The 27,955-nt window shown below is 44.0% G+C and overlaps 1 protein-coding gene across 8 annotated transcripts in view; it reads right to left on the bottom strand.

Annotated features, from left to right (window-relative positions):
* The window catches only part of ASAP1 (ArfGAP with SH3 domain, ankyrin repeat and PH domain 1), a 348,338-nt gene that overhangs the window by 144,598 nt on the left and 175,785 nt on the right, over nucleotides 1–27,955 (bottom strand). For all 8 annotated transcript variants that reach the window (XM_045049608.1, XM_045049607.1, XM_045049610.1 and 5 more), the window contains exon 4: nucleotides 3,927–3,999. In XM_045049608.1, the coding sequence (XP_044905543.1) occupies nucleotides 3,927–3,999 (73 nt within the window). The remainder of the gene's footprint in view (nucleotides 1–3,926; nucleotides 4,000–27,955) is intronic.

The following is a 27,955-nucleotide window of genomic DNA, read 5'->3' on the forward strand; positions in this document are numbered from 1 at the left end:
CCAACATGTAGCAATTCATTCCCCATGTGCTGAACCTCTAACCACAGGTCAGGTAGAAGACGGTACAGGGTGGCCGTACACAACAAAGCTGGAATCAGCTAGACCCTCGTTCCATTACTGTTAGGTGTGGCCCCTTGCAGAAGATAGTCTGGCTCTTGAAGCTTCAGCCTCACCACCTATAAAATGGGATCTAATGGGGATAATGGTAGGCCTACCTCAGAGCCTTGTTCAGCTTAGCTTCGTACGCATCAACCCCCTTGAATGTCACCTCCTCCGAGAGGTGTTCCCCTTAGCACCCTGTCAGACTATATCAGGTCCCTCTTTGTAAGCTTTCCAGTTTCTAAATTATAAGTACTTTCTGGTATCTCTCCCACTGAACTGTAAAATTCATGAAGGCAGAGATTCTGTCCGATTTGTCTAATATACTCACCCACCAGAATGGTATCATGGAACAGGTGTTCAGTAAATGTTTGTTGAACAAACGGTATTTGGTGACAAACACGTAAAATATGAAGATAAAAGACATAGCACCAACCCTCCTCAGGCAGTTCATGGGCTAGTGCAGAAGCTCTGCGTTTTAGCTGCACATCGTCTGGGAAGTGATTTTATTATGATCCCAATACCTGGGCCTTACTCTACAACAGCTCTTGGTGTGTAGACCCAAGGGACCCCTGTGTTTGTGTTTTAAGTGCTCTTTGGGTGATTCTAATGAAAAGTCAGGGTTGATGGGAATATAAGCTGGTGCAGCCACTCTGGAAAACAGTATGGAGGTTCCTCAAAAAACTAAAAATAGAACTACCCTACGACCCAGCAATTGCACTACTAGGCATTTATCCACGGGATACGGGTGTGCTATTTCGAAGGGACACATGCACCCCCGTGTTTATAGCAGCACTATCAACAAGAGCCAAAGTATGGAAAGAGCCCAAATGTCCATCGATGGATGAATGGGTAAAGAACATGTGGTATATAAATGTGTGTGTGTGTGCGTGTGTGTGTGTGTATACACACACATACATATGTACACACATATACATACATACAATGGAGTATTACTCGGCAATCAGAAAGAATGAAATCTTGTCATTTGTAACTACGTGGATGGGACTGGAGGGTATTATGCTAAGTGAAATTAGTCAGAGAAAGACAAAAATCATATGACTTCACTCATATGAGGACTTTAAGAGACAAAACAGATGAACATGAGGGAAGGGAAACAAAAATAATATAAACACAGGGAGGGGGACAAAACAGAAGAGACTCATAAATATGGAGAATAAGCTGAGGGTTACTGGAGGGGTTGTGGGTGGGGGGATGCGCTAAATGGGGAAGAGGCACTAAGGAATCTACTCCCGAAATCATTGTTGCACTAGATGCTAACTAACTCAGATGTAAATTTAAACAAATAAAAAATAAAACAAGTTCAAAAAAAAAAAGTCAGAGTTGACACTCGCTAGTCCAATGCCAGAGAGACCGATCAACAGTTACAATATGATGGGGTGTATGTTCTCCTCCCGCTGCAAACAGATTTCCTGTGATGATGGAAATGTCCCGGGTCTGCCCTGTCCAATACTGTAGCTGTCAGTCACACTGTGGCTATTGAGCACTCAAAACGTGGCTACTGAGCCCGGAGGACCTGAATTTTAAATCTTATTTGATTTTAATGAACTTAAATTTAAAAAGCCATTATGTGACTAGAAGCTACTCTATTAGATGGTAGAGACATAAGGCAAAGTACGCAGGGGAACCCCTCACCCAGCGAGGGGTAGGAGCGGTCACACTCAGAACGCTGAGGTTCCCATTCAAAAGGCGAGAACAATCTCCTGGAGGAAGTGGCAGTCAGATTGCACATATTCCTTGAACTCTCTACCTTACACATATGCACGGACAGCCTCTCCCTCCCGCCATACCCAGGTCAGCTGTGACCAAGGAAGCCCTTTCAAGAACAAGATGAAGCACATCCCTACCAAGAAAAAGAGCCCTTGTGTGAGCTGCTGAAGGATGTGATTGTGGTCACCGTGGCACACAGAGGGAACGCGTCTTGAGCAAGGACACTGGGGAGAAAAGGAGTTACGTGGAGCCCCCAGCAGAGCAAATATGGTAGCAATGCTCCGTTGCAAATCGGAGGTCTCTCTTCGGCGGCTCACAAGCTGAGAGCCTCAAGCATAAACCGTAACATTACAGAGAACTGACACTTGGTTCCTGAGGCGGATACTGGCTCATTAAGCTCTTTAGGAAATCGGGCAGGCCCAGTGTTATTTGTAGAAGACCGAATTAACCCAGAGAAGGAACCCAGGCCACCGATCTGCTTGTCGTTTTCCCCAAGTGCGATGCACCCACCACGTGCAGGAAGTTTTTTGGTGGCTTTAAAGATTACCTCATTTTATCCATACAAGGCTCTGCAAATTAGATGATTGTTTTCTCATTTTATGGTGAAGCAATTTAAGATCCATGGAAGTTAAGTCATTTACTTAACAAGTAGTGACAGTTAGTGATCTACGCTACCTGAGTTTCTTTCTCACAAAAACTGTATTTTATGAAATAGATATCCTAAGTCCCCATTTGTTTTTGGTTTTTCCACCACAAATCCGGATGATCACAATCAATGCTTCAATAAACCTACCTGTGTGTCCATTTTCCATACACTTTCACTGATGCATAACATACCTGCATCCATGCAAAAAGTATGTAAGCCTTAAGTGTAGCATGTGAAGAATTATCAAAAAATAAACTGAGCTACGTAATCATCCCCAAATCAAGAAAGAGAACAATACCAGCACCTCAGAAGCTCCCCATGGCCACCTCCTCGTTATTCCCCCCGTCCACCTCCCCCCAGAGGGCGAATATCTACAAAGGGGCTGCCACATTTTGGGGGTAAATCAGAATGAAGCTAAGGCAAAAGTTATATAATTTAGGCCAAGATTTAAAACATTTAAACAGTTAAGACATCACTATATAACTAGACAATTCTCTATTCATCTGTCTTAATTAGAAGTTTGTGTCTTATTGGAAATAAGGAAATTAGAGAGGTGTCAGGGAATCAGGATACAGAATGTGTTAACAATCAGGCCCAAGGGCTTTAAAGAAGACAAGAGACAATTAGATTTCCAGCTCGTTGAGACTACCGATTCCCAGCTCTGATGAGAGGAGGCCCATAAAGCATCTGACAGTCGAGTTTTTCCTTTTTCAATGTTCCTTTCTACTCCGTAATTTTATGACAATTAGGAGTATGACTATAAATAAAATATAAAATTTATATAAAATATGAATGTATGGCATTTACTGAACTTCCCCGAGGTGAAGATATTAGCTAATTAACTCCCTTCGACGACCCTGCAAAAATACCACAATCTCTGCTTTAAAGAGAAGATGGAGGTTCAAAACCGTGAAGTAACCAGCCTAAGGTCACACTGCTAGTGAGAGGCAGAGTGAGGGTGCAAACCTGCACCTGTCCGACTTCAAGGCCAAGAACAGACTCTGGTTGGCAGATCTGGTCAGGTCTCAGTTCAGCCTCGCCCCCTTCCCCGGCACTCACACCGATTTCCGAATGTTGTAGAGGTACGCTGCAGAAAGAACAATCTTCACGTGTTTAACAGAGACCCCTGAATTACGAACTGATCAGCTACACAAACAGATGCTGCCTATCTCACATGTCACCTGTGGCTAAATTACCTGTACACCTGCTAAGGTTTTAAATGTCCAGTGGGTCTAAAAACCCACTGCAACTAATGTTCTTTCATTGTTTTATTTTGGAAACAGTAACCGGTTTAGATGGAGAAGAAACAGAGAAAAAAGGGAAAAATGGAACTTCTTCGACCTTATTTTTTCTTTTGTATTGTCTTCTATAAACGTAACATCTTACAGATAACAGAGAAAACTGCAAACGTTATATATAATTCATGCTGTCTGCTTTGGAAAGTACTTACCTTGACCGGAATTATATATTGCTTTGACAGACTTCTTCACTTTCTGTAAGGCTGTTCTATCTTGGTCTAGAGCCTAAAAGAGAAAAACGAGGGGAGAAGATGTTGGAAAATTTGGCAAATTAAAACTCACTCGTAATGACATTCATCCTGTGGAGCGCCACAGCGGTAGCAAGTGGACATATTTACGAACAGGGAACCATTTCAGAGACCGGCAGTACCCATGATCTGAGGAGTTCTGTTTTGGGGATAAAAAGAGTCGTTCCACAAAGCTCAGTGTTGGGGGAAGCTGACAGCATGGGAGTCAGTCGGTTTTCACACTAAGCTCTGCACGGCAAAGAAACTACAAGCCACTTAAGATAGGGGAAGACTGGTTTTCACTGGAAGAAGGTGCAACCCGGGAAGGGACAAAGGCATAAGACGTGAATGACACATATCCAAGAGAACCAAACACATTTTTATCACCTGATGGGAATTTCAGCCAGGAAGAAAACATTTCAAAGGGTGCAGTGAGAGTGACCTGAGGATTCCTTTTAAGCTTTTTTTTTTTTAATGTTTATTTTTGAGACAGAGAGAGAGAGAGAGAGAGAGCGAGCGAGCGCATGAGTGGTGGAAGGGCAGAGAGAGAAGGAGACACAGAATGTGAAGCAGGCTCCAGGCTCTGAGCTGTCAGCACAGAGCCTGATGTGGGCCTCAAACTCACGAACTGTGAGATCATGACCTGAGCCGAAGTCGCATGCTTAACCGACTGAGCCACACAGGTGCCCCTGAGGATTCCTTTTAAAATTAAAAAACTTATGACGTAAGGCCAGTTGTATTTTAAAATTCTGCTTACTAAAAAAGCACAGCATGGAAAATGCTACCATGATGCTGGTAATGCTTTTAAATGATTTCTTAGATGGTGTATAAACACATCTACATCATCATCTACTTGTGCTACAAGTTGCGGGGGTGGGGTGGTTCTAGGGGACTGACTGTTGATTTTTAATCCAGGGACTGGACACACAATTGTGCTCTGTTCGGGAAGACTGTGCACTTAGGACATGCATACTCTTTTCATAATGTGTATTTCAATTCAAAATCAAATTTAAAAAGGGTTGTATTCAATATAGAAATATATATGGCATGCTGACCTAACTTCTTAAAACAACTTTAAACCTTCCTCTCTGCTTCCCTGAGAGGGTCAACGATCCAGAGACTGGGAGCCCCTGGATGGTGTGTCAAAATCTGGAGGGCACGAGCAGTGACAGCAATAATAATGAACTTAGGCACATAAAATTTAAGACCATGAAATGTACGCTCACATCCATGACATCATCTAAACCTCAAAACCTCAGAGGAGAAAACCGAGGGCCACAGAGGGTAAACACTCCTACCCCTGAAAGTCGCACAAAGAGATGAAAAGGGTAAATGCAGTGGCAGCGGGTAATAACGCCCTTGGCCTGCAAGACGGTCTTTCCTGTCACTCTAAACCTGTGGCTCAAGTGGCGCTGCCCCTTCCGTTCAGCTCCAGTCCTCTGGACCCCGGTGGCTGGCAGGGTGGGTACCTGACCGGCGCTGGGCCCAGGCCCTCACAGGATTTCTGGGCTTGGGAAACAGGGACCTCAGTGTGCAGATCCCTTCTGAGGAGGGGCGCCTGGTGATCGCCACTGGTTCTGTTCCTTGATCTGTGAGGAATCTGGACAGACGGATGGACCGATGACACACACAGAGCACCAGACACAGGAGCTGGAGAGGGTCCCGGTGGCATCAGAGTCCTGGCTTCCAGCTGTACCCAAGGCATAGGTCACTGCTAACCTTCCTGTAGACTGAGTATATTTTTGCCCCAAGCTGGTTGAAGTGGGGGTTCTACCACTTGCAACACAAGTCCTGGGTAACACAAGAACCCAAGTTTACTGAGAACTTGCTACACCAGGTATGAACTTGGTATGGTGGACGTACCAAGTAGGTAAGATACATATGCTTCCAATATCTTCTCCCTTTGCACTGCATCTTTACAAAACCCCCAGAAAGCAGCATCCACGTTTTTAAGATAAGGAAATAGGCCTTCAATAAATATTTGCAGAAAGGGAGGGAGAGGGAAAGATTAAGTTGTCCAAAGTCACAGAGCCAGAAGGGGCTGGAGTCACATCTCACGCTAACGTCTACTGTATCTCAAACCTAATGAGATGCTGAGGTAAAACCCCGAGTTTTCAGACCCCAAGTCTGACCGCTACCCTCCACCACGCCCATTGCTTATGTTCCACCTCCACACATTTGTCACAGCCATTTACCACCTGCACTCTATTTAATATTTTTCTTTAAGCCCATTCACATCTTTTACATTGTCCAGAAGTGTAGTAAGTGGAAAATCAGGATCACTCACCATTAACAGAAGATACCCTTTTTAAAGATCACTGTGACTCTCTCTATAAAATGCTCAGTTGGTTCAGTGTCCAACTTTTGGTTTTGGGTCAGGTCATGATCTCATGGTTTGTGAGTCTGAGCCCCACTCAGGGCTCTGTTCTGGTAGCATGGAGCCTTCTTGGGATTCTCTCCTTCTCCCTCTCTCTCTGCCCTTCCCCATCTCTCTCTCTCTCTCTCTCTCTAAATAAACTTAAAAAAAAAAGATAAAATGCTCATCTATTCTGTACCTGCGACCATCTCCTGTAACACCATGATACTGCACTCCACACTTAAGGAAACAGTGTCTTACTAGACAGTTTCACAAGAGACAAAGTTTGAGTTATTTCACAGAGTTGAGGTTTGTACTGTAGAGAAAAGAGGAAAGAGAACTCACATTTTAATAAGTGCTTAGAGTGGCACAGAGGGTGCTGAGGCTGCCACGGACCGCCTCATGTCATTCTCACCAAAACCCCATGAAAGCAGTACTGTTATCAAATTCGTTTTATAGATGAGGAACACAGAGGCTCAGAAAGTCTGACTCGCCCTGGACGGCGGAGCGGGAGTCTGAGCTCAGGTCCTCACAACAGAACCTGACCTCCCAACAGCACCCAGCTCTGCGTTTCTGTGATGTCTGGGATGAACTGCATCTAAAAATAGAGCCTCCTTAAAAACTGAGAATAAACTGAGGGTTGTTGGGGGGTGGGAGGGAGGGAAGTGGGTGAGGGGCATCGAGGAGGGCACCTGTTGGGATGAGCACTGGGTGTTGTATGGAAACCAACTTGATAATAAATTTCGTATTAAAAATTTTTTTAAACAAAAATAAAATAAAATAAAATAAAATAAAATAAAATAAAATAGGATAAAATAAATAAAATTAAAAACTAAAATAAAAATAGAGCCTCATGTTAAGGGGGGTGGGAGTGGAACTACCTGCCAGTTTTCAGAGACAAATGAGTTAAGAAATTACAAGCTATTCAGGATGTTAAGAGTCTTCCAGGGAAAGAAACTAATGCAAATAAGTACAAATAACCATGCATTTAAGACACAAAATCTAATGGGTTTATCTTCTGATGAACTGCTTTTGTGGGAAAAACATTTAAAAAATAATCCCAATAATAGCTGCCATTTATTTTTTGTCTATATTCTTACTATCTTTTTTTTTTTTTTTCCAGATGAAAAACCCTGGGGTTTTAGAGAAATAAACAGTTTGCCTGCCAAGTGGCACATTAAGTAAGAGAACCAGCCTAGGCTTTTTCAAGCACGCCACCCATCCACGGCAGCACAAATGTGTGTCCATGCTCCCCCTGGATCTAACCATTTCCTAATTGGTTTTGAGAAAGGAACAAAAATCCTGCTTCTGGAAGAAAAGAACGTATCTATTCAGCTTTGGGGAGTGATGACCGCAAAAAGATGGGTCTACTCAAAGAGGAATTAATGAGTGGGCTTTAATGTCCTTCCACAGTTAGAGAGTTAATGAGCCCAAGTGAGCACACGGATGTGGAAGATTCCAGTCTAACATTTTATAAGACCAACTATCTGCTTCCTTTTTATTTCCCCCTCCTCGGGAAAAGTCTCAGAATTTATGTTGAAGTTTTACCAACTCATCTATTATAAACTAACAGGGTTTAAAGTTCACGCACGTACTTTTAAAGGTTATTAATAACATCCGCATTTGACAGCTACAGTCAGAGTTGAATCTGGGTTAACACTTCTCTTTTTACACCCTAGCATTTGGCCACTGGCAGAAAGAAGCCAAGTAAAATGCGTCTTTACAGGCCCTGTGTTTAAGAGCAGAGGACACTGTCACTGCGTCAGACAGGGCTCCCCTCCAGAACAGCACACGTCTAAACGTGCTACAAAGTGCCATCCCCTCAACTGCCAGACAAGCAACATGTGCAGTGACATCCTTTCAAATGTCACATGCGTACAATTAAATACAGGCTAAGAGAAGAGTGGCAGATAAGTGGACTATAAAATTATTGTATTTCCCAATGCTAAAATATGTACCTGCATTTCTAAGTATGCATCCGAGGTTAACAACTCAAAAGGGTACGTGTGTGGGGGAGAGAAAGAGGGAGGATGGATTAACAAATAAAGGAATCCAGGAGAACATTCTGATCTCTAACAATAGAAAAGTCCCTTTCCTATCCAAAATCTTGCAATTTCTCACATTCGCTACATTACTAAAGAGCAGCGTCTATAATGTAGGGAAGCACTTCCAACCTGGGTATGGAGACTCTTTATGGCTACTTCATGTACAGTCCTAACAGGTCCAGTCCTCTGAACTCACAGAGAAGACACAGGCTGTTGCAAATCTGAAGGACACTGTCAGAGAAGCCACGCCGACAAAGGCCTTACGTGGGAGCCAGAAGAATTCAGAAACATTACACAAACCGGACATGAGAATGCAAAATTCTTGAGGAGTCTGAGGCCACTCAGGGTAGGACATGGAGCCTTTCGTACCCCTCCAGGACAGGCAGCATCCCTCTGTCACAGCAGTGCAACAACGGACGTTCTCAGAGACACACAGGGACCCAGCCACACGTGCTCCCAGCTCAGGGTATTTGCTCTAGCTGACCCCTTTGCCTGGAATGCTCTTCCCTAAGCAATTTCCTTGACTGGCTTCCTTTTTACACAGGCTTCAGATGAAACGCCCCTTCCTCCGAGGGCCCTTCTATGGTCAATCTAAAGCAGCACACCCCCTCAGCCTGCTTCGTTACTCTCTTGTACACTCAGGCTGGCTTTTCCATAGTACTACCACATCCTGAAATGATCCCGTTTGTGACTTGTTTGTTTTTACTGTATTTATCTCCCTGCAGAAAAGCTCTATGAAGGCAGGGCCTGTGTGACCTGCTCATAGCTAAATGCCCATTCCCCGTGCCTAGCAGGTGACAGATGCTCAAAAATGCGTATGAAACGAAGTTAACAAATCACTGAATAAACGAATTCCTCAGTATTCACGGTTCCACAAAACAGGAAAGTATGTACCACAGGGCTTGCCTTGAAGATGGCTGAACGAAATAAAGTTCTGGACTCAGAAAATGTGGCTGTCTGTAATTCTTCCCCTAATGGTTTTGAATAGCCCAGGTTTAGATGGATGGGTGTGTGACGTGTATAGACAGTCGCAAGGTGTAAGAGCTAAGACCAAAAGGAGGGTACCAAAAGGAACGGTTTGGGAGAGACAGAACTTCCACATTTCAAGTTCATTTTGTGCCTTAAAACAGTTACTCTGTCCACTTTCTTAAAAAACACCTTATTGACATATGATATACTTATGTTAAATGAGCAACAGTGATACTATTGTTATTATTCATTAAGATTTTCTATTTTGGAATTACTTTCTAAGTCTATGGCACTTTCTTCAATATACTCAAACAGGAAACACTGTTCTTATTTTGGATAAATGTGATTTTCTGAAATTAAGCAGAAGTCTTTGGAGCTAAATCTCATGCATGTACTTATGACAGAAAAGAAACAGTGGTCATCATGGGAATGCAAGCTGGTGCAGCCACTCTGGAAAACAGTATGGAGGTTCCTCAAAAAACTAAAAACAGAACTACCCTACGACCCACCAATTGCACGACTAGGCATTTATCCATGGGATACAGGTGTGCTGTTTCGAAGGGACACATGCACCCCCATGTTTATAGCAGCACTATCGACAATAGCCAAAGTATGGAAAGAGCCCAAATGCGCATCGATGGGTGAATGGATAAAGAAGATGTGGTATATATATATACAATGGAGTATTACTCGGCAATCAAAAAGAATGAAATCTTGCCATTTGCAACTACATGGATGAAACCGGAACTGGAGGGTATTATGCTAAGTGAAATTAGTCAGAGAAAGACAAAAATCATATGACTTCACTCATATGAGGACTTTAAGAGGCAAAACAGATGAACATGAAGGAAGAGAAACAAAAATAATATAAACACAGGGAGGGGAACAAAACAGAAGAGACTCATAAATGTGGAGAACAAACTGAGGGTTACTGGAGGGGTTGGGGGAGGGGAGGTGGGCTAAATGGGGAAGGGGCCCTAAGGAATCTACTCCTGAAATCACTGCTGCACTAGATGCAACTAATTTGGATGTAAATTAAAAAAAATAAAAAAATAAAATTATTAAAAAAAATAAAAAGAAACAGTGGTCCATCAATAAAATGACCAGCACAGAGCTTGTTCGGGATACGCCGACGTGGATGGCCCACACCTACCTTCCGTGGACGTGAGCGCTGAGTGTACGAGTGCACACCTGGAAGTGGCTGGCGCAAAGCCTCACGCAGAGCAGGCTATCGCTACCCTAACCTCTGAAGGTGTTTCTGCAGAGAAATTCCTGAAACGTTTGGAGCAGTGAGAGCCAAACATCTCTGGAACAAGTAGTCCTACCAGTAATGTGATTTCTTCAATGAAAAGAATTTTTGTTCCCTTGGGAAAAAGGGGGGGAGGGGACTGTTTCCATTTTATCACTTTCTAGTCACATTCGCAGACGTAATTGCAAAAACGCATCTTAATAGATGCATTTGTCCCCTAATCACTACAAAGCAAATGCTCTCATGTGTAATTCCTGTAATAGGGAAAGGAAGGGAAGACTGTTGGTCTAATTTTGGTTCATACCTGACTGCTTAGGCCTTCAGCTTCCTGAGCAATCAGGCGACCTTGCAGGAAGGAGGCAGGACCCGGGAGCAAAGTGCTCAGGCTACCCGAGAGGCTGGATGCCTACTTAACGTAGGCATAAGGCCTCAGAACAAAACAGAGAATGCAGCCTTGCAGCCTATCAATACATTCATCATTTATCCACCGTAAGGCCCGATACACTAGAGTGCATACGTGTGCAATTATAGTGTGACTCAGGAATAAGCCCGAGAGTAATCTGATGACATAATGAAGAGCACTGTCAACAAAGGTGCCAGAGGAGAATGACAATGGAAACTACCCATCAGCTCCAAAAAGAAGAGGGATCCGGCAAACCATGTGAGTGAGTATGTGCTCTGAGGATCATCCAGCTGGGGTTTTTGTATCATTTACTTACTCATCTAGTAACTGTGCTAGGCACATACTGAACACTGCTCTGAGCCAGGCACCGGTCAGGTGTGCCAACCAAACATTGCATCTACCTGAGCTTCCCCGGCTGCCTGCTCCTCCCTCCCTTCTCCCTGCCACAGCAAGATGGCAATGACAGATCCCTTGGCAGGAGTGCACACGGAGCCTGGCACTGCTTTAAATGAGACTGATGAAGGGAGATGTGCAAAGACCACTGATGCTTGCTACCCTGGGGCTTTACCCACACTTCCTATCATTCTACTCTTTACCTTGTATTTCAGGTGTTTAGGCGCCCATGTCTCCTCCCTACTCTAACTACGAGGTCTGGAAGGACAATACTTGTATGTTGTACAAAAAAGATGCTCAGTGAGAGGCACCTGGGTGGTTCAGTCAGTTAAGTGTCCAACTCCAGCTCAGGGCATGATCTCACAGTTCATGAGTTTGAGCCCCGTGTTGGGCTCTGTGCTGACAGCTCGGAGCCTGGAGCCTGCTTCAGATTCTGTGTCTCCTCCTCTCTCTGCCCCTCCCCTGCTCGTGCTCTATCTCTGTCTCTCAAAAATAAATAAAAGTTAAAAAAAAATTAAAAAAAAAAGATGCTCAGTTAGAATTTGCTGAATTGAAGGAACGAACACACACACACACACACACACACACACACACACACACACACACACGAGGAAGGAAGAGTCAATGAAGTCCCTGTTCCTGCAATGACATCCAGGTCCCCTACACTGCCTGCAACGCCCTATGTGACCCAGCCCTACTGCCCCGGGACTTCTGTTCCCACACTCTCCACTACTCATGTCTACACCCATACCTGCAATCTTTCTGAACCCACCAGCTTTGGGAGCTGCTGAAATCCCGTTCTCGAAGCTCCTCTCCAGAACTACAGGGGCTTGGCCTGCTGCTCCTTCTCTCTTTCTTTTCAGCGTTTTTCCTTTCCAGCTCAAATGCTGGAAGTGAAGTCCCTGTCAACTTGGGGAGTCGAGAATGACCTTGTGTGCCAGCTACACAACACCAGCAGTTAGGATGAGGTTCAATCAGAAAGCAGCGCCGAGCAGCTGCCAACAGGGGAAGGGGGCACGGCGGCAGCAGCATATACGAAAGGAAGAGGTAAAGACGGTGAAGATGTTATCGTTAGTTTCAAGATTAATATGAGCTGGATGAGGCGGCTACACAGGGGAAACGATCAACTTAAAATAAAGTTCGGTTTGCATCACTGAGCCAAAAAATGGAAAGTTGACATATCATCCACAAACAGAAGTGTTTATCTGTGCTATTTTAGACTATAAAAGGTGGCCTTAAGATTCTGATCCTCCCATATTCATACAGATTTCAATCGGAAACTTAATGTCCTCTACTGTACCTCTGGCTGAAGGGTGGAATGGGGTAGGAATTCACCCACAGATGCTCAAAATCTGTAGATGCTATAAATGACTCAGGTTTGGCCCCACTTGGAAGTTCCTTCACAGTTCAGATCTGTAGCAAACATTCAATCTATCACCTTTGGCAATACTTCCTGCCCGAATCTGAGGATCTATTTATTCCATGCACGAAAACACTTCCAACCTATCAACTTTCCAATGCAAAGAAAAGGTACTGCATAAAACTGTAACTCACAAAAGTCCACTTGCCTGGGTATGCATCAATTACCCATTAGGTGTGTAAACATCTTTAGGGCAGGGACTATGCCAGGCCCAGTGTAGGGGTTCAATAACATCAAGTGAATCTGCCTCTGTATTAAAAGGATCTAGAATTAAAGGTGTATTAGAACAAGATTGACACAAAATGCTACTATTTATTTCTCATGAGCTATTTATTTTAAAAACCTAAGTGTTAATTCCTTACTGGAAGAAGTGTCATCTTAACTAATGTAAATATAGCAGTACTTATTTTTTGCTTGGGTGAGGCATGTATAAATACTCATTTCCTATCTCCCCAGGGCTCACCCTGTCTCTCAAAAGTTAAATCACATCTATGAGGTTTTGATGAAATCATCAGATATTCTCCGTGAAGGCCAGGGACCTCGATGCAACATACTCGCCTCAGTTGACCACTCTGAGGCTGCAAAGGCAGCCTCAGAGAAGTCCAGTATGTAACGTGGGCAGAGGAAGCTGAGCAGGGTGAAGGGCCTGCCTCCCTCCCCCACTGTCCCCTCCTCTTACCGATGGGAAAAGCAGACCCTGAGAGGGAAACGGCTGCCCCCCCCCCCCCCGCCGCCCCCAGGAAGGGAAGGCCTGGCTCACTTCCAAATTCAGTAGTCATTTCAGTAACCCACTCTGCCTCCTGCGCAGATGTCAGGATCCAGCCACGTGAACAAAAAAAGGGGAGCAGATCTCCTTCAAGACCCTTAACGTCAGACTGGTCATCAGAAAAAAGCTAAGCCACTGCGTACGTTCTGCACAGAGACCCTAACCCATCTCTAAGGGCTAAGCCAAGTCGTGCTCTTCTCCGAGAAGCACATTCTCTGCCCCGAACAGCTAGAGTCCTTGCCGGCCCCACGCCATCCGCACGAGTTACCCCCAGGGGTGCCCACAGATATCCTAGCATTTAGCAACCACCTGTCAGCAGGTCCAGGTGTTTCTCCGTGGACCCAGAAGCAGCAGAGCCTAGTCGTGGAAGGAGCCATTCTGAGAGCAAGTGAGAGACGACGGCTACAGGCAATGACTGAGCCCAGGGAGACCCCGCGTCACTTCCCGGCTGTGTGACCGTGCTTGGGTTAGTCATCCTCGAACACTCATGCCTTCCTCACACGACACCTGGCACAGACAGGTGTTTCCTTCTTCTCTTCCTTTCCTTCCCCATCCACAGGTTCCTGTATTTGCTTGTTCTCGCCTCCACTGTCCCCTATGCTGATGACGATGATGATGAAAATATCATGAACGTGTTTTATATACAACATCTTACTTAGTCCTCACAGTAACCTTCAAGGCAGCTTCCGTTACCCATACTTTACAGATGAGGAGACTGAAGCTCAGAATGGCCCTAGATCCCCCAGCCAGTCAGGGACATCGCCAGGATTCAAAGCTGGGCCTTCCGGATCCCTAAAGCCTGTTCTCCTAAGCACTGCGCTCTCCCACCTTCCAACCTGACACAGTGGAGTCCACGGGACAGAGGGGCCCTTAAAAAAAACCAGCCAGGGATTCGGTCACCAGACTGCGAGGCAACTTCAAAACCCGTCTCCTTCCCACTCCAGGATTCTCTGTGAAGGAGCCGAAGAGGAGCTGACGGCCGTGCTGTGCTTGAAAACCCGCACAAAGTAGCTCTTTAAGGAGGGGCCGGGGGACAAAAGGTGAAGTGGGGGGAAGTCAGCCTGCAGCCCGCTGGGGCCGTGCCCCCCGAGCAGGTCAGGCCTGCGCTGCCCACCGACCATTTCGTGTCAGTCCACCAGCTGAGTGCTGTGCTTGGCACTGTGGGCGCCGGTCAAAACCGCAGCGCGGCTGTGGAAGCCACTGAGCTTCAGGCACGTCCCGGAAGGGGCCTCTGCAGGCTTCGCCAAGCAGGACCTACACGCCCGACGGCAGGCATCGTCTTCACGAAAACGGGTTGTTGGCATGAGTACTGCGCACACGATTAGTGTTAGGAACTCACAACACCATACAGAGATGCACAGGCTTGTGAAGGAAAGCCTCCAGGGGCATTTGGGTGCATCAGTGACTGACTGGAAAACACCCGTGGGAGTGACTGGTAGGAAAGTCCTTGAAAGGGAAGAACTGGAGGACTCATCTATCCTTGGGGTCAGCAAAGAAAACAGGAGCTGATTTTGAAAAGAGGGACAGCTTCCCTCCCTGGCATTTCTAATCTGGCAGTGGCCCACAGAAAGGTCACTCGGGTGCTTAAGCCACGCTGAGGAGTGTGACGGGGTGAACGGGAACACCTACACACTGGGTTTATCCATCCATGGCTGCCTACCCCTCCTACGTGTCAAGGTCCATACTAGATATGGGGATACCTGGCACAGACAAAACCATTCTCTTCTTTAACGTGGACGACACGAAACAGCAGAGCGCACAGCAGCATTTCTGAGAAGACACGTCTGGGGTTTAGGAGCAGCAGTGAGACCAGGCGGCCAAAGCCACGTGGAGGCTAAAGGATGGACGGGGGCCAGACCACGCAGGAAGGAAAATCCACATATGGACTCTGGTTTTTATTCTCAAAGCAATGGTTAAAGGCAGAGCCACTGGGCTTTAGAACAACAAGGTCGTGACCTTCACAAAAATCAGTCTGGCTGTACTGGAAATGGAAGGTAAAGAAGCAAGGCTGGAAAGGGAAGAGCCAACAGGCTGGGTATTTCGCTAATGTAAATTCTGGCCTTTCTGTCGTGACTCAATCCACTTCCTACTCTAGGACTACACCCCAGACTTAAGGCTTCCTCCAGAAATGCTTCCTCCTCCCCATTCCACAGTTGCTCAAAACCTCGATGGATGGCATCATGATGCCAGACTCAAGGTCACATCCCTCTGGCCCAACTCTCTGTAACCAGCAGGCATCCCACCAGTTCTACCTCTGTGACAGGTCTTAAACCCATCCCGAAGCCTCCTGACTTACCATGGGATGTGATCATGCCCCAGCCAGATCCCTTAACAGTCTCCGAGCAATCCCACCCTCACCCACCACTCTGATGCCAGAGAAGCCTTTCTAAAATACAAATCTGATGGTGTCACCTTCACTTTAAGACCCAGAATAAAGGGCCAACCCAGCACAAAACCCGTTCCCGCCTCCCCCCACACTACTGTTGCAGGCTCTGTTTGTCTTTGGACCACTCACTTTATAATTCCTAACACTCCAAATTAATGATGCTCAAATATACCGAGGCCCTTTTGGGTCTGACTCTGGAGATGCCAACCCAGTGGCTACAATTCTCTCCTTTCTCAATAATACTTCTGTCCTTTGCCTTTTCTTCTTAACAATCTTGCAAACTCACACTCAACCTGAAGATTGGGTTTTACCATCTCTTCTGTGAACCTCTCCCCACTTCCTGCTGAGAATCTCTTCAGCCCCTAGTGCCACGAGAGCACTTATCACAGGACTTTTTTTCTTACATTTCTATTGCCAACAAATGGTAGCTGTTCATCTTTTAAGATACTACGTATGTATTCATTTTCATTCCCCTGTTGTAGGCCAGCTTCCAGTCCCCAGCCCTGGGCTGCATGTGCCCACGAGACCTACAGGCTCCTCGTGGGCAGAGAGAACCCCGTGTAGGACCCTGGTCACCTGACATGTAAATCTGACTCTGTCCCTCAGGCCGTTCAGGTTCTCAGCTTCCTCATGAGTGAATCTAGAAAACTGGTCCATATGTATCTCTTAGGGCTCTAATTCTCCGAAAATCAAACATTTTCCAGTCCTAGGGACATTACTATTCAACTCTCTCAGCATGCTAAATTTTCAGTGAAAGACGGTTTTATTTTTTTAAAGTAACACAACTGGCACCAACAGTGAATGGTTTTAGGGGATTTAAGATTTCTATGTAATTAAAAGATAAATCACAGCTTTGGTCTCAGATTCTAATTCTAGCCACTTCTGAGTCCTTTTTTTGTATATCCCTTGTCCTCCAAAAAAAATGTTATGAAAAGCACATCCTGAATTTTGTATTCAAAGACTCTATCAATTACATAAAACAAGCATTACTAATGCCTTTTTACAGATTTAAGTCAGAGCAAGTGTCCAGGGCCAAAGATACTGGTAAATGGCAAAATCAGGCTTTTTACTCTGTAAGGTCTAACTCTAAATATGATCTGTGTCTTTCTGCAGAGGAGATCAAGACACTCTAGTTTACACATTTGCCTCAGGAAAAAATTGAGCAGGTGAAAAACAACCAAGTGAATTAGCGTGGCATCTCCCACACTGTGATCTGTAGGAAACTGTTTCTAGAGAGATGGGAGAAAGTATTTTTGGGAGAAAATAATTTGCTACAGACCTGGAAAATACTAAATGCTAACTACCTCTTTTTTGGAGATACCCAATGCACAACAGAATATCAAAGCCTGGGATATTTTTTAAAAACTTGTTTCTCGGGGCGCCTGGGTGGCGCAGTCAGTTAAGCGTCCGACTTCAGCCAGGTCACGATCTCGCGGTCCGTGAGTTCGAGCCCCGCATCGGGCTCTGGGCTGATGGCTCAGAGCCTGGAGCCTGTTTCCGATTCTGTGTCTCCCTCTCTCTCTGCCCCTCCCCCGTTCATGCTCTGTCTCTCTCTGTCCCAAAAATAAATAAACGTTGGAAAAAAAAAAATTAAAAAAAAAAATAAAATAAAAAATAAAAACTTGTTTCTCAATTAAAATAACTTAATAATTAAAACCAGAATACTTTCTTTTTTTTTTTTGCACACTTACAGGAACAATGTGTGTTGGGACATCAATATAGGAAACTCTATTAAAAAAAGTCTAACAAAGTTAAGCCTCAAGAAAGATACACTGTGTATCAGTTGAAGAGGTCTGATAATTTTCCAATACAGACAACAGACACTATCAGGGAGAAGAAAAATGACTGCAATCAATTTTTAACAAAACCAAGATGAACTAAGAGGGAAAACTAATTACAACAACAAAAAAGGGAACAAAGTTGACATCTGTAGTATGTAATTAGTGTGTGGAATTCTTCTTCTGCTGTAGAAAGCTAGCAGAATAGGAAGACAAAAGACAACACAAGAAATTGAAAATAGTTAAATATACGCAAATAATTTCAAGCACACTAATGATTTTTAAATTGGAAATGAAACAATATAGAAGTGTCCCTTTATCCTTATACAGCAATAGTAAGTAGAGAAGGTGATAAAAGTAACAAATGAAGAGGCTTCAGAGAGATGGTCACAGTTGATCTAAAGGGCAAACTGTAGGGGCACCGGGGTGGCTCCGTCAGTTAAGCGTCTGACTCTTGATTTCGGCGCCGGTCATGGTCTCACGGTTTGTGAGAAAACACGTGATCAGGTTTTACGGTATAAAAGGCTAGAAATAACCGGTATCTGACAACAGGGAAACGGCAAAGGAAGACATGACACAAACTGGAGGGCTTATTGTGTGGGCACTAGAACATATTAATTGGCAACAATTAGAAAGGATAAAAGACTGCCACTTACTGAGCATCTAATATGAACTGTGTGCAAATACTATGCGGTACCACACTACATAGAATGTAAAATTACATGGATTATAAAGTTAGGAATTTTCTAGAAATGCAAAGTGTAGAGAAGTACACAGAGGTGTTTAAAAGCCGTGGCTACCCCAGTACTGTTACTCTTTGGAGGGTTTTTTCTTGTAAAATAATTTCCTAATACAGTATTATAAGGCTGACTTCGTATTAAAATTTTTAAAGTCTTTTTTTAAATTTTTTTTAACGTTCATTAATTTTTGTGACACAGAGAGAGAGCACGAGTGGGGAAAGGGCAGAGAGAGGGAGACACAGAATGCGAAGCAGGCTCCAGGCTTTGAGCTGTCAGCACAGCCTGACGTGGGGGCTCGAACCCACGAACTGTGAGATCATGACCTGAGCCGAAGCTGGAGGCTCAACAGACTGAGCCACCCAGGCGTCCCATGTTTTAAAGTCTTTTAACAGTGTCTCAGAAGCCATTAAATGTCTCCTTTTTCCTCAGCAATTGCAAAAGACCCGGTAAAATGTTAACTCTCATAGAAAATGAGGGAGAAACAGTACATACTCTCAGTAATTTCCATGTTGCCTTGCAAACTGTACATTTAAGAAATTAGTAGAATATTGTGTTTCCAGAGCTCCTGTCTGGGGCCCAAAAGAAAACTGTAATCACAGCGATTACCTTGTGAACCTCTAATTTCTGCTGCAGCTCTGAAGTTCGGAGTAGCACACCCACCCACAAGCGCCATGCTTTCATCTTGAAGCAATTTCAGCTCCACTCTTGGGAAAATAATAATTACAGGTACAACAAGGTATTTAAAGACCAAAAAATAGTCATGCAAACACCATTTCCATGTTATGACATAATGAGAGTCCCTTAAAATAACTGAAACCTAGACCGGAAAGGGCGTTTCCCGAGTCCCATCTTTCCAGGATTCTTAGAATTTATCAGGATCCTACCTCAGAACACAACAGGCGTTTTTGCTGGCGAACAGATTAGGGACCACTGAGCTAGTTAGAGACTTTTAACCTCCTACCAGTCCCGAGGTGCTGCAGTGCCCTACTCAACTGTATCTCTGGGTCCTGACCTGGTGATTCAAAATATGCTGCTGGTGGCTTGTGGTCTTTCATGCTGAGCCACACAGTTTTATCTAAAATGCAGAGTCATGTAACAACTGACTAGATGCTGGAATTTAAACATGATGCTTAAGAGCACGGAATGTGGAGCCAGACTGCCTGGGGTCAAATCCCAGCTCCACTATGAACTAAGTGCCCTGGGCGTGTTCCTTAACCCAGCTGTGCCTTAGTTTCCTCACCAGTAACCCATCGGACAGAGTTAAGCGGATTAAGTGAGAAGATCTACATAAACTAAGTGCTCAGAGCGGTGCTTGGCACAGAGGAAGCCCTCAACCAACGTTAGCTAGAATTTGCAGACACTACTCTGATTTTTTTTCCAAGATTCCCACGAGACATATAATTAGCAAGGACAATTTTTACATGGCTGGGGGTGCTACTGGCAAAGGAAAAGAAAAGGGAGATGCAGATCTAAACCCTTCCACTCAGACGAGCTCTTTGGATCAGTGATCTCCCCAGAATGCACACAACGTATTCCACTGTGGTGCGGGAAGACAAATATTAGAACTTCTGTTTGCATTGTTTTATGCCATATAATTATACAGGATGAGCACAGAAGAGTATGTATCATGTGTGTGTATGGATGTATATGCACGTGGAATGCAGGGAGAAAAAGGTTTCACAATGGAGATGCCCGAAACCACTGCTCTGTTAATGAACACTAGATGTTGATTCTTTTAAGAACTGCAATGTGGGAAATGTGGAGCAAGACTTGACCAAAATGCAGCTCGGGCGCTGTTTGCTGTCCGTATACAGAGAAGATGGTTCCAGTGTCCGGTGTATAAGAGGACATTACCAAAGACGCCAACGGGTGTTTCTTAAGGAGCAGCAACCAACCTAATGATGTTCACTTAGAACAGGGGGCATCAGATGGCATGAGTGTTATTCCAAAATAAAACAATACCTTTTATTTTCTTCATTTTTACTACTTTGCATCTGAGTCCCCCAGCTGCCCAAATATTATCACAATCTTTCCTTTCTGAGGAAACGAAGGCTCAGAGAGACTAGGTGACTCTTTCTAAGCCCACCCAGGGAATAAAATGTTGTTTTAAAACTCAAGCCTCCCAAATCAAAATTTAATTTTAAAAAATTATCCTGTTCACAGGTGTTCCATGACCTTAGGGAGATTAAATTGCTAAAAGCAAATAAAAATAGGTATTTCTCCCAAGTCTGCTGTTCCCTGCCACGAGGCACGTAGGACACACTTTACTGGCAACAAAAGAAAACACCTCGGAAAATTTTGGTTTTCTTTTTGGACATAATACTGAACAAATGAGAAATAAACATTTTAAATTTCACATAACTCCACAAGTCTAAAACACGATCTTTTTTCTTGACTTCCCATCCTTGCTCACGTTCAACTCTATGTAACGAGAATCAGTGTTTTACATGCAGTTCGCATTCTACTTTTCCCACTTAATATTTATGCTCCAAACCCTCGTGCTTATTTTTTCTGCATGGGCCGAGCCGTTACCACTACAACAGCCTTCCATCTCTCTTGATAGGTATGTCATTTGTCCCCTGAACGCTCCCTGTTGCTGAAAGTTAATAGTCAGTTCTTTCACTTTCGTGTTTCTTTTTAAGACTTACTTGTCAGCATGGTTGTCAAACAGTGAAGTTTCTTTTAATAAGGACAATTTTAAGTTGTGTTTTTAAACATGATTCTGAAGCACCAGCAGGCACTAATGATCATCTTTTACTGTATTAATAATTCACGTGCCGCCAAGTCACAACACTGACGAAAGGTCTTAAGTTTCTGACTTCTAAAAAGCTGCCGCATACCAGGGAGTCACAGAGATCTAACTAATAATCCTCTTGCAAATTACAGTTGAGTGCCATTCAGGATAGTGGCGAAAGGGAGCAATGGCGAATGTGGAATGCCCCCCCCCCACAACCCCCCCCACCCACCCCCAGTAGCTGGTCCTCAACAGTGCACCCTTTTAAATAAAGCTCCCTCGGGAAGCCGATTCAGACAGAATGTCATCAGCAGAGGAATGCTCACAGACCAGGACCCACTGATTGCGTATTACTTGAGGAAAGCAGGGACGAGGTACTAGACTTTGCTCTGAGGTAGAAATGAATGAAAGATTATGTTCTGCTGGGTGTTGTTTTCATAAAGGTAAATCTTCCTGTTGACAAGAGCTGAAGTAGTTTGCTACAAGTCAAACCTTTGAAATTAAATCCTATTTCTTCAAAGATGCACATTAACATTTCAGAGAGGCTTTCCTCAGTTGGTGTCACATTATGTAGTTATTTTATCAGAACGAGTCCTTTTGTAATGTAAATGATCACGCTCCTGCATTCAGACTTTGGTATACAAAACTTACTTGAAATGGGGATGCATCTACAGAATATTTGGGGGAAAAAACCCAATCTCCACTCTTAATTCATTGGTTTGACAAAGATCCAGTGGGAACCATCTCCCAGAGTGAGAAATACAGAGACAACCCCTGACCTCAGGGAGCGTGATGAATTACCTCAATCACATTTATGAGGTAGCTAAATACAAAATGTTTTTAAGCATGAATGCGTTCCTGTAATGTGATATTTGGGATAAGATTGCTAAGGCAAAATTTGTATTCACCTAGAAGCGAAGCATGTAGTAAATTTCAGAAAATATGTAAGAAAAAATAGAAGTTGAAAGAAAAATGATAAAGAGAATTCAGTCTTCTTTGATAAATACATACAAAAGCTTTTATTAAATGACATTTTGTGGACTGAGCTGTACTGTAAAGGAAGGGGCAAATTTCCTGTGAATGATTTGTTAAAAAGTGGTTTCCGTCTCAAGTATCAGAATTAGAAAACGGAGCTGCAGTACTAAGGGCTCTAAGAAAGCATCCCAGCTCACGATCGATGGTTTTATATAAACTCTGTTTTCCAAAAATCCGTGCTGGTTCCTCAGTAAAACAATATGTTTAGTGGGCACTTCTTGGAAAGCCTGGGTGAGCCCAGTGCAGGAACTATGATGGACACCCTCACGGGAAGCTTTTTTTCCCCTTTTAAATACATTCTGGCTGCCCGTAGTGCCACTTAGCACATTGTCGAGTGACAGCTTGCGATCTAGTTACCTCAGAGATCCCCAAATGACCCCACTTCTCAAAAGTGAACAGACAGCTTTCCCCTTCTCCAATGACAAGGCCCACCACCAGGAACAGACTAGCGGCTCAAACTCCGTCCTGGTCAAACTGTGTAGAGTCTGGCTAACAGGTCACACGACATGACTCTGGAGGACTTGGTGATGTAGGACTTCAGTCCATGGGCTTTCGTTTCACAGGCAGAAGTGGGGTAAAGTACAGGGTGGTTTCAGGGCTTTCACATATTTAGAATAACCTTAAGTTTGAGGACTCTTCACTTGATCAGTACTTCCTAAAAACGTGAGCCCAACTGTGAGACAAAAGGGATCTGGAGTCAGTAAGTTTGGGAAATGCTCCACACTCTGCATCCTTTGAAGAGTCAGAGATTTAATACATTAAAATACCATGAGACTCCTGTTGAAGAAAAAAAATTTTTTTAATTTCAACTTTGCTTAACAAAGTATTTCCCAAACTTACTTGGCCTCAAAAGCGTACTTCCCATCTCCATCCTTTTTTAGAAGTGCCGACTAACGTCTCAGAACTTGTTCTCCACACAATATACTTTGGGTAACACAGACTTGGACCATAATATTCCAGAAAATCTGTTATAATTTAGAGCAGAGAAAGCAAATGGGTGGCTCAGAGTCTAAATTCAACTTGCATGAGTTTATTTTCTATGGCTTGCATAATGATCTTTTGTAAATTCTGAATTAGCTTCCAAACATTTAAAACTTGGGAGATTTAAAATAAAAATTCAGGGGGCGCCTGGGTGGCTCAGTTAAAGCATCCAACTTCAGCTCAGGTCGTGATCTCACGGCTTGTGAGTTCGAGCCCCCATTGGGCTCTGTGCTGACAGCTCAGAGCCTGGAGCCTGCTTCAGATTCTGTGTCTCCCTTTCTCTCCGCCCCTCCCCCATACATTCTCTCTCTCTCTCTCTCTCTCTCTTTCTCTCTCTCTCTCAAAAACGAATAAACATTAAAAAAAATTTTTTAATAAAAATTAAGAAGTTCAACTTTCCCTATAAAATGCCTTAGGTTGAGTGAACTCCCTTCCCAGGAACGACAATAGCAGGGCCCAAGAAGGAGGTGCCAGTCTAGGTGCTCTGCTAGGTCCGTGCCAGTCCCTTGTGCCTGGCCCCAGTGCCACAGGGTCTCCCGTGATGGAAGTTGTTAGGGCATGCTTAGGAGCTTGCAGAAAAAGTCAGTGTGGATCTGCCCAACCCCTTCAAGTCTGTCTCCTCCATGAAGCGCCTGCCTGGGTGGGGTATAAGGGACAGTCCCTGTTTACTCTAGGCCCTGGCATAACTAACAGAGCCACCCCACTCTGTTTGGATAAATTATATGGTCACTCCAGCAGTGAAGACTTCCCAGCCCTCCCTGATACTCCCATCCTCCACCCTCAGGTCTCAGGGAAGTATTTCTGCACTTGGGTATGCCCTCTATTACTTTCCAACGGTTTCATGTGAGTGTTGGAGAAACACAGCAGATACCAGAGCCCAGAGGACCTAGGTCTGACTTCGAGTTCTAACTCTGAATTGCTCTGCGAGTACAGGGAAGTCCCTAGAGCCTTCTCAGATTCGGGACCTTCATCCCACTGTGTCACAGATCTAATGGGAAGGGTCAGAAATACAGCAAGTGCCCGGGACACAGCAGGTATTCAATACATAGTACTCTTAGTTCTGAGAACGTAACTCCATGAAGTTATGGCCATGTGTCTCATAATTCTTACACTCCAAATGCAATGGCTTTGGGTTCTCCTGGTAGATACACAATATATGATTGTTGACCGATTTTTTGATTTCTTCTTGAAAAAACCCTAGGAAATGTCCTTGTCTCAATTCTCATGTTTCTTCATGTTTTCCAATTTTGGGGTAAGCGGTAAGGGAGCATTTTCGCTATCTGTCCCATCAGTTTCAAAAATAAATACCAGAAGGGAATCTGTATATTTACTTACGGAATTTTTTTTAATGTTTTAAACGCTAGGAGTAAGAAGGAAAAAGAAATTCTCCCCACACAGTATGGTTCACAAAATTCATGACCTGTGTGATTTAAGAAATAACAATCTGCCTGTAATTCAGAGGAATTAAGTGATGACTCATTCCCTGACAGGCGCTGATCTTTTTCCTCTGTGTCTTGGGATTACTAAATATCAGAGCACTCTCCCTTGGGATTTTCCCCAAGGTCTTTATTTGTTCCCAACAAGCTTCAAGCATTCTATTTTCCAAGTCTTTCAAATGCGTCCCCTTTCATTTCAGCTTAATAACCGAAGTAATTTCTCACGAGTTACTGCTATGGAAAGAAAACCTCAAAGTGGATGCTTACATGCTTCAAATTCACTTTAAACCCTTGCCAGACCTCCTTTGAGAGGCTCCACCGAGTGGCCCTGGATGCAGGGCCTGTCCTGCAGTCTGACTTTCCTCTCAAGTCTAAAGCTGATATTGAAGGACTAGATGGACAAAACAAAACGAAAGACAGCGGGGCTCTGGTCCAACAAGTGCCTTTTATGGGTTGGGTTAGGACTGTAGCAAATTTTCAAGCGAAATTATCATAAATTAGGAATGCTGTTCTTAAAATCAAACCTAATGAGCCATAATTATCTTGTCATGCGCACTCGTTCATGGGCTATGCCGCCATCACCTCGCATGACCTCCATGCATGTCAATTTCTTAAAATGGACAGGAAAGTGGAAGGGGCGGTAGGAAGCACTTGCATTTCTACAATGTCTTCATTTGAGACAGAGATCCTAGAAGGTCGGATTAGAAACAAATAAGAATTCCAAGACAAGCAAACCGTATAGATTTGGCTAACTCTTGTGTGAGAATTAAGAAATAGTGAGACTTTCAAATTAACTGCATTTATCTATTAGGCCCTTGACTGTCCCAAAGATTATAATAAATACCTAAGTGCTTCCTTTGTCTTCAAAATGTTTTTGGAATAATGGACAGAGAATACACTACAATTCCTTTTTATTTTTCCTTTCGGAAGGAAGAAAAAAGGCCAACCAATGCTGTTTATTATGCGTTGTCCAGTTAGCGAATAAAAAAAAAAGACCCAAGAATTCATTATTTTCTTCTCATTCAGTAGACATTCCTAATGTTTCTTGTTATTTCTGGGACAATAGAAGGTCTGTAAGGTCTTTATAAGTGTAAAGACCACTTGGTTAAACAAGTAAAATTGGACACAGTGTACACATCGTGTTACCACAGGCTCTTCCTGCCAAATCACAGACCATCTCTGATTATTCGAAAGGGTCATCCGTCTTGCCGGGCCACGAGAGTATGAGCTTTGTGTGACCAGGTGTTGAGTCTTCTACTTCTCACGCGTCCAGTGCAATTCAGCTAATCTCTCTGTCAACGACGCTTCTGCCACTTTTCCCTACTTCTAATGGCCAAAAGTTCCTATTTCACTTGACTGCAGAGCTGGGAAGACCTCAGAGATTTCATATTCTAGCTGTCATACTATATTTTAAAACAAAACAAAAACCAGAAATCCTGAGGGGTTAAGTGACTTGCCTAAGTTCACCCAGGACAGTTGAACACCAGGACCAAACCCATGTGTGTCTCTTACTCCCACTGCTTTTCTCTTAATCAAGATTCAACTGGAGTTCCAGAAGGGCCCCAGATGGTACTTATGGTCCTTGTCTGGAAGCTCAGTGGATGTGAAAGATGCTGGGATGACCCCATGTATGTATGAAACATGGGTCAATTAGGCCTCTATGGGGACCCGCGGGGTCTCTACGTGCTGAACCACCCACTGCCCCCAACCAATGTACTGCATTATGAACAGAGGTATGCCAGAGGCATACAGCGCCACAGGGTGGACATGAGCCTCTTTCCAAGACACTGGAGATTTGTGGGGGGAAACAGCTTCACATTAAAACGAACGTAAACTACATTTTGGTACATAAAGCCAAATCTGCTCTTACCCCTTCAAGATAAAATGCTTTCAGGAAAATTCAAGGCCTCTTAGGGTCTCCCTCTCCTCAAGGAAAGTCATGCAGAAATATAAACCACACTGATTCAATTGTATGCATATGTATTCAGAAAAAAGTGTGGGAGTGGGAGAGGAATTCCTAGTTAAAAAGTGTACTTCACATGAACCCCACCTGGGCGGGGGAGACTGAGGAAGACAGATCCCTTAGTTCCTGCAGCCGGTATATTCCAAGGATCTCACCAGCTTGGGAGTCTAGCGTTTGAACACATGTATGTATGCATATGTGTATATGTGCACTTATGACGTCACAGCCTCTAAATGCGAGCCAACCACTTCGGTGCTCAAAAGAACAAACAACGCACTGGAAGGAAAACATGACAGTCGATGTGCTGGCCGAGAACATGGTCCTTTCTAGGCAATTTTCAAGGGTATCCTCCCACTTTCAGGCCACTTTCACTTAACAGGATGACTTAACCACCCCATAAAATTCAACCTTTCCTCTAGGAGGTAAGTTTAAGGAAGAGCAAGAACAGAGGTGCAGAGTGGTGGGGTGCTTGAGAAACACCAGGATTGGGGGCTTCGTGAGCATGGGGGTGAAGGAAGGCTTGGGGGAACCCAGGGCATCTCTGACTGTGAGAAAGGACTGCCAGCAAGACCTCGCACACGGGATATCTAACCCACTTGGGTCTAAGTCAAGGGCTGACGACCCCTCAGGTGGACCCCTGAGGCATCCACATGGCTGACACAGAATAGGAATGTCTGACACCTCAAGAGTTCATACAAACGGTATGTGTGGAGGGGGCCAGGCCTTGGGGTAGGGACATTCTGGAGGAGGGAGGTTATAGTTAAGGATCTCCCTTCCTCAGTTTTTGTTCTTAGTTCCAGGGCGACTGACAGCCAACCTCCAGTACTTACCATAATTCTTACATATTGTATGTATACGGCAAACACTTGTAGAATGAATAAATGAGTATGGTGAACAGGTAAAAAGGAAAAAGATGAACTTCACAATGACAGCAAAAATGAAAAGACGACATGCTCCAAAAATAAAAATAACCGCCAGACGAGGAGAATATACACGAGGGATACTTTTCTCATTAGCAAACAACCAGCATGTGAGAAAAACATGTATTTTATAGATTGTCTTCATGTTCCTAGTTTTGCTTTAAGGAAAAAAAAATACATGTGGGATTTCAGATAACTTACAGAAGGTTTATTCACTGTCCTTTTCAGAAAACACTTGGGATGGAAAATGATTCTTTATTCAGTATGAAGAAAGCAGTCTTTGAATGTGGGCTGGAATTCTTAGTTTCTCAAATGCCTTTAACTAATATTTAGACTGTAAGAACCTCTCCCGTTCCATGATCCATGCTGGAGTAAAGGCC

Source organism: Felis catus, chromosome F2 (genome assembly GCF_018350175.1).
Source record: "Felis catus isolate Fca126 chromosome F2, F.catus_Fca126_mat1.0, whole genome shotgun sequence".
Lineage (NCBI taxonomy): Eukaryota > Metazoa > Chordata > Mammalia > Carnivora > Felidae > Felis > Felis catus.